Consider the following 10,060-nt stretch of genomic DNA (forward strand, 5'->3'; position numbering starts at 1 on the left):
TTATTTTGCTCTTTCAAAATATGAAAAAAAAAATCCTAGAATTTCTTAAAAACTATTTTTCTATGAATACAAATGGGAACTTTTTTTTAAGGTATTTAAGTAAATGGCCAATAATGATTTTTTATTTTTATGTTTTCAATGGAAATTTCCCCCTTTAAAGTGTATCTAAAAAGAAAAATGAAAATGAACAAAACATACTTCATATAAGGACTACTTTACTAAGGATATAATTTTCTTGTAAAAAAAAAAAAAAAAAAAAAACTAAGGATATAATAATATAGAAAAAATTTAGTTACAAAATTAGTTGTAGTCTAAAGTTACAACTTTACTTAATATTTTACTAAGGATATAATTTTCTTGTAAAAAAAAAAAAAAAAAAAAAACTAAGGATATAATAATATAGAAAAAATTTAGTTACAAAATTAGTTGTAGTCTAAAGTTACAACTTTACTTAATATTTTTTATTGGAGGTGAATTTTGACAAATCCACTATTGAATTACATTTTCTTCTTAAATCCTTCATACTTGCAAAATATCAAAAAAATAAAAATAAAAATAAAGATCAATAGTCATATCATCAATAAATTATTTAAATTGCAAGTTTTTATAGTCTAAAATTATGCATAAAATATAATCTTATAAGTCATATAGTAACTAATATTTGATTGGCATAAAATTTGACATGTTTATTAAGAGTGTAAAGAACATGCAATCTAATAGTTAAATACTTAAATTTTCAAAATATGTAGTAATGTTAATTTTTTTACAAGAAGTTGTAGCCTTAGGTTATAACTAATTTTGTAGCCAAATTTTGTTATAATAATATTAAATGCATATAATAACCACTTTACAACTTATTTTCTGTGATAAACTTGATTAATATTTAAATTAGCAAATTTGTAAATTTTTAATTGAAGTAGTCAATGTATCTTGTGATTTTTTTTCCTCTCTTTTCTCGTCACGTTATATAATTGTTGACTTTATGTCCGTTTGACATGATTAATTTTGCCAACTTATTTTACTATTCAGTTTATTTTTGCTATTACTCATGAGTCTCATTACACTTTTTGATACTATTCATGGGTCTCATTATACTATTTCAACTAACTTTTATCTTTATCTATAGTATTTTATGCAAAAAGTTTTCAGTTTCAGCAAAATAAGCGGATCCCAAACAGACTCTCCAATCACCTTAATTATTGACATGTCAACAGAACTCAAAGCAAAGGATAGGGATAATGTGCTACTGTGCTGTAAGCCGTTGACTTAATTTTAATTGCCTTGATTTTACTACTTATACTAGATCACTCGTATCAGTTTGTGTAAAATATTATAAGATGTTAATTAAAATTTTAAAAATGATATATTTAAAACATTTTCACAATATTTGTACAATAAATCTTAAGTAGCAGGTAGTTACTGGTTGTTATTGATAGACAAATATGTAATTTGATGTGGACATGGAACTTATAACTTTCACACATTTAAGTCCAATAATCATGGTTAAACTTCTTCTCTCTTAGGCTCTCAGTAGTCTTTGACTATAGATGCTACAAACTCACTCTCACAAACCTTTGTGAGACTTAAGAGGCTGTTTGGTTCACTAGTTTTCATGACTCAATTCTCTGTTTTCATAACTCAATTCTCAAAAATGGTGGGACCCATAACAAAATACTCGTTTGCCTGCACAATTTTTTTGTTTTCATAACTCTGTTTTCAATACTCAATTCTCTACTTTTTGAGTTATGAGTTGTGAAAACTGAAAACAACTTTAGGCTGTTTTCAGTTTTCAGTTTTCGATTTTCTGTTTTTCAATGGCAAAGTTGTAATTTACATTACATATCTGGTCCCACCATCTGAGACATTCACGTGGGGCGTGCCTTTTGATACTGTCCTCAACGGCTCTCTCTTCAGCCCTTTCATCTCACACTTCTCTCTTCACTCTTCAGAAAACAACTTTGGTCTCTCATCTAAAATTTCTCTCCTCTCCATTCCAGTACCACCATTGAGAAGCTCTCACTGCCCTCACCTCCTCACACACCATTTCACGGATCTGAGCTTAGCCAACCTGCGCCACCGTGTCACGGTAACGCAGTGCTTCACGCGCCAACCACCGAGCTCTTTCTTAGCTTTTTCCAGTGAAATCCGAAGGTATTCTTTACAGTTAAGCTGTTTATATATCTGATTTGTAGGTAATAGCAAGGGATTTCGCATCTCTTACATTGATTCAAGGAGTTTGCTTCTCTGTTGATTTTTTTTCCTTTTTTTTCTTTGTTTGACGTTTGGGTTTTTGCATCTGATTTAACTTGTATCAACCTGTGGAATCCTGGGTTTTCAACCCGTGATGATGTTTGGTTCTCTGATTTTTGTTCTTTGTTTGATGTTTGGGCATCTGATGTGATCTATTGAAACCTGTGGGTATGGGTTTTCAACCCGTGGTGAACCTGTCTTGTGCTTGTCTGTTTTTGTTTTTTCTTTTTGTTCTTTGTTTGATGTTTAGGTAAGCATCTGATTTGGGAAAATTGAAACCCGTGGTTATGGGCTGTTTTTTTTTTTTGTTTTGAATAATTTATGGAACTAAGAAATGTGTGATAAATGGTGCGATTTTTCTGGAATTTATTATCAAAGTTCCCTCCATTTAAGTTTCTGGTAGTAGAGAGTAGAGATACAAAACTTGAGGCCTAGACCAGTTTATTTGTGTTTAGAAATATTGTACATTGAGGCCTGGACCAGTTTATAAGTCGCATTTCTGTTGCTTATTCATTGTAAATTAATTTTCGGGTAGATACTACTTTGATATGTTGATTATGTTAATGATTTATATGTAAGTTTATTCGCTCTGTAATTTTTTTTGTTAAAAAAAGACTAATAAAACTGTAGAAACTGATTGTAATTGGATTGGTATGTTATCTTTATAATGATTTTCTAATACAGGGCTTGCAGATGTAAATCAGTTGTATCAATTAACCATGGTGCATATTGTGCCTTATAACCTTTCAAAAGTAGTTGCTTACTGTCTATTATTTCCTGTTGAATTTGATATTTGTTTTATGTTTTATCATTGTATGTTGCTGGGTTCATGCCATATTGGGGTTTAATTTCAGAACTGTACAAATAAGGTGCTTGAAAATCAAAACAATTGGTAAACAATAATTAGTTGCTTGCACATGAATGAAAATTTGGAGGTTTCGGTAAAGTTGGGATGTAGCAAGGTCAAGCCCTTTCCTTAATATGATAATATAATATATACTGAATTCAATTGTATCTGGACTTTGGCTTGGAGTTATATTGAAACACTATTTTTTAGAGATGAAACAACAACGATAGTAATACATTTGAAAATTTTGAAAAATTTTCGTTAGTGCAATTAGTCATTTGTTCATATGGTACTACACTACAACGTATTTGAATAGGATCATCTTTAAGTACAGTCCAAAATTTTCAAATATAAATTGATTTCACATAAGACAATTTTTCAAATCTTTAAGTACAAATTTTTAGGACATTCTTGCAATCGGCATAATTTCACATAAGACAATTTGGCACATTTAATTTGCAAACTCAAACCTGTGTCCACTGATCAATGACAGAAACTAGAACCTATGTCCACTGATCAATGACACACACACACACACACACACACACACACAAGGCAGCAGAACACACACACACACACACACACACAGGGAAGCACAACACACACACACACACAAGGCAGCACAATTAGCCTTTGTAGAGAACCTTAAGTTGTACTTACAAAATGAACATCACGGAGACAAGCTTTAACCTAGGTTCCATACTTCAATTACCAAAATATCATATGAATACAATCAACCAAATTTTTTTATTACTTTGTTTGCTATGAATTATGAATCTTAATGTAGTAAGTTTAGTAGAATTCTCCTTAGTTCAATGGCAATGCATTTTTAGTTTAAAAAAATTTGTAAACGTATCTTGATTTTAGAATATGCTTCTACTGTTCCCCGATTATGGTTCCCCATATTGAGCTTGTCTCCTCATGGCTAGCAAGATACTTGCAAAGAGGACGACAATTAAATAGCTTCATAACTGTTCCTTGTCTCTGACTAACATACTAAACTTGTCCCCATTATATTCTTACAAAATATACTGTACATACACGCTACCATGTGCTCAATATTTGTTCCTCTAAATATACTGGGATATCTTTATTGTACTTGTGATATGGTTGTGTATGAGATATGTGTGTTGTTCTTTAAGATGGCTGCGGAGTTGACAACATGGGATGCCAATTGTGAGGATGTGTTGTGTGACTCTGTACTTGGACACTATGTTTGTGGGAATTTGCGTCGTTGTCATGCCAATGCGCACGTGTGGGAGGAGATCACAGACAATCTCAATGCCTGCATGGGGAAGGCCTTTACCGTGAGGCGGGTAATTAGGAGGTGGAAGCGTACTCAACAGAATTATCGCAGAGCAATGGTGGGCCGTACCAGATCTCTTCGGCCCAACGTTTCCCCCGTGGCCTCTCCAAACCGATTGTCAGATGACCCGCCGCAGTAAGAGGCGAATGCCTAGTCGAGGCAATTTAGTGCATGTCCCTTTTGATATACTGCTAACATATTTTGTTCAGTAGCGTACTTTCTTATGGATTACCATGTACTTAACCATGCACTAACCTAGTGGTATTTGTGACCACTTATTAAGTTTACTAACTCATTGCTTCGATCTTCCATCTTTTGTATATCTGGTCACATTGTATATGTTGTAAACCTCGATGAAGGATTTATATATTACCACTGTTTACTATATATTACCATTGTTTCTTACATTCAATGCATGCTTTTTCGTATCCTTGTTGATTTAATTATGGAAGATTTTCCAGTTTTTGGACCCCTTAAATGAATCCTATAGTCCTATTGTTCAATTGTTAAAATTATCAGCTGTCATAAACTTACCACGTGACATGTTTCAAATAGATGGCACATGAATCACAAGATCAAAAGGAGAAATTGTGGCCTTCCCATGTAGAACATGTTTTTATTGAGATAATGTTAGAGGAACAACTTAAGGGTAACATGGCAAAAGGTGTGTTCAAGGGTTCCATGTGGACATCAATCACAACTGAACTTAACCAAAGGACCGGGAAAGATTTTATCCCTATCCAAGTTCAACAGAAGCACAATAGGCTCCGTACCAAACAACGCAAGTGGAGCCAGTTGCTAAGACACACAGGATTGGGGTGGGACGAGCAGACCCAAACAGTGACTTGCTCTGAAGAGGTGTGGCAGAATGTGGTTGCGGTATGTTTACTCTTGTTTATTAATTTTGACTTATTGCAATTATTTATTTATGCAATTTGCCTCTTGTGAACTGCTGCGTTTAGTGTGCTAATGTTTTCAAGGACATTCCAGAGCTATCGTGGTGCAAATAGCTTAAGGAATAAGGGATGCCCAAACTACCCATCACTGCAGCAGTTGTTTGCCCCTAGTACCGCGACTGGGAACCTGTAGATCTCCTCAAACACTCCTCCCTTGAATAGTGATAAGGAGCGTGCCCTAGAGGAAGAGCTTGCCAATGCTAATGATAATGCAAGTGCACCCACCCATCTGGATGATGACTGTTACACCCCTAACTTTGACACTTTCCCGCACACTGTGGAGGATGCTGAGGTTGAGGAGGTAACCCAATGAGCAGAAAAACGTCTTGTGCCAGATGCAAGTGGCAAGGGTAAGAAGGTCTCAAAGAAGTCGGATAGGGTAAGTGAAATGACTGTGGCCCTAAGGGAGTACACTGCAATGTCGAGAGATAAGTTCAGTGGTAAACTCGGCAAGGGTTGTGGTTCATCCGAGCAATTCGCTCAATCTGCTGTAGGCGGTGATCCTTGCTCACTTCCCAAGGCAATAAAGGTGTTGAATTCGTATGCGGATCTCAGTAACAAGGCCTATATCAAGATGTCAAAGGTTTTGCAGCAAAAGGATGATAGGGTAGTGTTTATGTGTATGCCGGAGTATAGGAGGAAGTCTTGGATTGATGCCATTCTAAACTCGGAGGAGGATTGAGGGATAGCAGTTTCGCTTTAAACTAGAACAATATTTGGTTTTTATGTAATATGGATTCCGGTTGTTCTATTTACTTGTTTATGTTTTGTATGGATAATTCTACGGTTTATGTTATTTAACAAACTTGGGACCCCAAGCATGGTTTGTGTTATATTATGTTTATGTTATTTAGGAACTTCAGATGCCAAACTAGTTTGCGTTATATTATGTGAAGGATTTGGATTTGAAGTTGGGATGTTTGTATGGTTTATGTTATATTATGTGACAGATTTGGATTTGAACTTGGAATCTTTGTATGGTTTGTGTTATATTATGTGAAGGATTTGGATTTGAAGGTGAGATGTTTGTATGGTTTATGTTATATTATGTGACGGATTTGGATTTGAAGTTGGGATGTTTGTATGGTTTATGTTATATTATGTGACGGATTTGGATTTGAACTTGGAATGTTTGTATGGTTTGTGTTATATTTGTGTTATAGTATGCGAAGGATTTGGATTTGAACTTCGAATCTTTGTCACGTACTTGGATAAGGTTTTTTTTTTTTTTTTTTTTTTTTTTTTTTTTTTTTTATGTTTAGTATCGTGATTGTTGAATTAGGTCTTTATATTCTACATGATTATTATGCGATGTACTTGTTTTAATAACATATTTACTTTTATATCTCTCTTTACATAACCTACCTGAATAGTGTGTTTGTGCTAATGTGTAGGTCACTTATGGCGTCCGGAAATGACTGGTGGCAGGCGGTCCAAGAGTATGACTTTGATGATGCATACTTCAACAACGTTGGTTCCAGCAATGACTATGAAGAAAATGAAGATGACTGGCCCGATTCAGAGTTTGAACGTGAAGAAGAAGCAGAGTTTAATTTAGTGAATCTTTAGTCGGGGAGATGTATGCATACATGCAACGGCATTATGATAAACAACCAATGCGAACAAGTGCGTTGACCGGCAAGGCGTATATGGACGAGGTCACTGAAGGTAATCAAGCTAAGTGTTATGAGATGTTCCGCATGACACCTGAATTACTGTTGCATTTGGTGGACGAGTTGGCTGCACATGGTTACTTGAAGGATGGACATGGTGACGTGAATGCCACTCAGGCCGTGGCCATGTTATTGTACATACTTGGACACAACACCCGCTTTAGATGTGTTGCAGACCGGTTTCAGCATTCAACAGAAACCGTGTGCCGGCATTTTCGTCAGGCGTTGCGGGCTGTCCACCACTACGCGAAGCATTTAATTAAACCTGATCAGAATGTCACAAGCCTCCCTGAGCATCTTCAAGTGAACAAGTACTGGCCATGGTTTGAGGTACAAATCATTCCCTTACTTGACATACTTCGTACAACAGTAAAATAATATGATTTTGTAGATGTCCTTGCTAAGATTAATGAAAAGGTCCAATGTGTAGAGATGTATAGGAGCAATTGATGGAACGCACGTGAGTGCCCGACCTCCTGCAAATGCGACTCAAGCACATAGGGACCGTAAGAGCCTTATAACAACTAATGTGCTGTGTGTGTGTGACATGGACATGCAGTTCACATTTGTCCATGGTGGGTGGGAGGGCAGTGCAAATGACTCAAGGGTTTTCGAGGAAGCGATTAGTGACCGAAAGCATGGATTCCCATGGCCACCAACAGGTACTATACATTACTATGAGTTTAACTAAAGTTATTTTATCCTCCACGTCTAAGTAGTGTGTTTATTGTACAACTTAATTACGTGCTGCCTGGCTGTGTGTGTGTGTAGGGTCGTACTACTTGGTGGATTCGGGTCTACCAATTGGCACTAGTTTTCTCCCCCCTCACAAGTCAACTAGGTATCATGCGCAAGAATTCCAGTCAAGCCGTAGACAGATAACATCAAAAAAAGAGTTGAATAACTACAGACACTCATCCTTGCGAATGGTGATTGAGAGGTCTTTTGGAGTGCTGAAGGCCCGTTTTCCCATTCTGAATTTAATGCTAAACTTCAAGCCAATTAGGCAGCGTTACATGGTCATTGTGTGTTGTGCTCTACATAATTTCATACGCATAAACAATCGGAGTGATGAATTGTTTAGAACAATAGGGGAGAGTGTTGGCGAAGGTAGTGCGACCAATAACGAAGGTAGTGGCGATGCTGAAGCAGCAACAAGCTCAGCGACCCAAAGGCATGTACTAGAAATGTCAAGTGCATCGAAGAGAGCGATGGGGCAATTTAGGGACAATATGACTGACACAATGTGGGATGATTATGTTGCCCGTGGCAATGTCAGATGATTATATGTTGAAAATGGCAATTGACCATTTACTTTGCAGCGTAATCGTTTTGGCACTATAGTAAGTGACGGACAACTTATTAATTAGATAGGTGGATGTATAAGTTAGTTCAACTTGTAATGATACTGCACTATTTTGGAATGACATGACAATGTGTAGATATGCTCTCGGCATAATTATGTAACGTAAATCGATTGTATCAATTATTAAAAGATATACGTAACGTAAGGGTTTCAAGTTTCAACTATTTATGTGTCGACTCTCATCAATGGCAATGAATACAAAACTGACCACTTTTGTTAAACGGCCACAACGGTCCCTCCATTCTAAAATAAGTTATTCAAAATAAAATGCGAATATGCGATGCACTAGAGTTTTCAATTTAGATTATTTAAGTATTATTAAATTGGGCCAAATGTCAAAATGTGCGGTTCAAAAAACATATAACAAAATTAAAAATTGTCAAAACGTGGAAAGGTGAAAATAATTCTATGGGGAGATAAAAAAAATTGGTCATGCGCTGGAAAAAAAAGTTTAAAAACTTCCAAGTAAGTAAAAAAATGATAAAAACATATAATTAAAAAATAACGAAACAAAATTTATTCAAAATGAAAATTTATGAAGACATCTTTTTCTTTTTATTTATTTATTGATAAAGACACCTTATTGTCTTATACACTGAAGGGGCCAAATAATTTTTTTTTTTTTTTTTGTCGGATAGAATACGTGCAAAAAATATAAACTGATGGAGCAGTATTCATTATTGAATATAAAAGAATGCATAAAACGAATGATAATAGATTGACCTGTTTTGTTCAAGAAACGTTCATTGCTATACACAAAACCTCCCTATACAGCAAACAGCTAACAAACACAATTCTCATTCTGCAAAATATTTAAGAACTCAAAACAGGGCATGCGAAGTGTAATGTACATTATACACGTGACCGTCAATGGTTCATGGCAAACGCAGTTGCGTATGGCAATGACTCCCAGAAACATTAAAGAACACAAAATAAACCCCGAGTACAGTACAAGCCAAAAATAAAGCTACCCTATACTTATAGACCTTGTCTTCAGCAGTCCGGAGTTTGAGATTACTTTTTTCACCCTTGCGCTTTGCTTTCCTTAGGAGCTCCCATGCTTCTGCTTCCATTGCATAAGCCTCATCTCTTTCATTTCTTGCAGCTATGGCGTCGGCCTTATATCTCGCAAACCTTTTGTGGACAAGTGGTGCCGTTGCACGGCCACGTGGGCATGTATTCTTGTCCAACCATCTGAAGAACTTACATGACTGATCAGAGTCCTGCATACAACATTGAAGGCATATATAAGATAGTCAGCAAAGATAGTAAAAAAATGACAAGTCGAATATGTAATGACAATAAAATTGAAGATAGAAACTAACCGGCGCCCACTGCTAACATCCATAGAACCTCCTACCGAAATTACGGATAGACAAAGAGGTCCTTTCCACACACCGATCCATATCGCACATATGGCCGGTAGAGGTGGGCTCATAAGTAGTGGCAGAAGACATGGTTATGACTTTTCTTTTTCCAATATATCTACACGCATATAATTATATATATAATGTCAGTACATAGTTCTACATAATCAATGCACTGTCAATGGAAATTCATCTATTTGTTGTTAACTTCATAGCCTTCATTATTGTTCTACCACCTAGCAATAGGCAAATTGATTGATTGAACCCCAACTCCCCCAATATCAAGTATGTCTTA

At 35.7% G+C, this 10,060-nt stretch overlaps 1 protein-coding gene across 1 annotated transcript; it reads left to right on the forward strand.

The window, feature by feature from the left end:
* The first annotated feature begins 7,958 nt into the window (after positions 1-7,958).
* Positions 7,959-8,315, forward strand: LOC111996541 (uncharacterized). The gene has a single exon (XM_024028524.2). The coding sequence runs from the start codon at positions 7,959-7,961 to the stop codon at positions 8,313-8,315; it is 357 nt and encodes a 118-aa protein (XP_023884292.2).
* The last annotated feature ends 1,745 nt before the right edge of the window (positions 8,316-10,060 follow it).

The sequence above is a fragment of the Quercus suber genome, unplaced genomic scaffold (genome assembly GCF_002906115.3).
Source record: "Quercus suber isolate HL8 unplaced genomic scaffold, Cork oak 2.0 scaffold_548, whole genome shotgun sequence".
NCBI classification, from domain to species: domain Eukaryota; kingdom Viridiplantae; phylum Streptophyta; class Magnoliopsida; order Fagales; family Fagaceae; genus Quercus; species Quercus suber.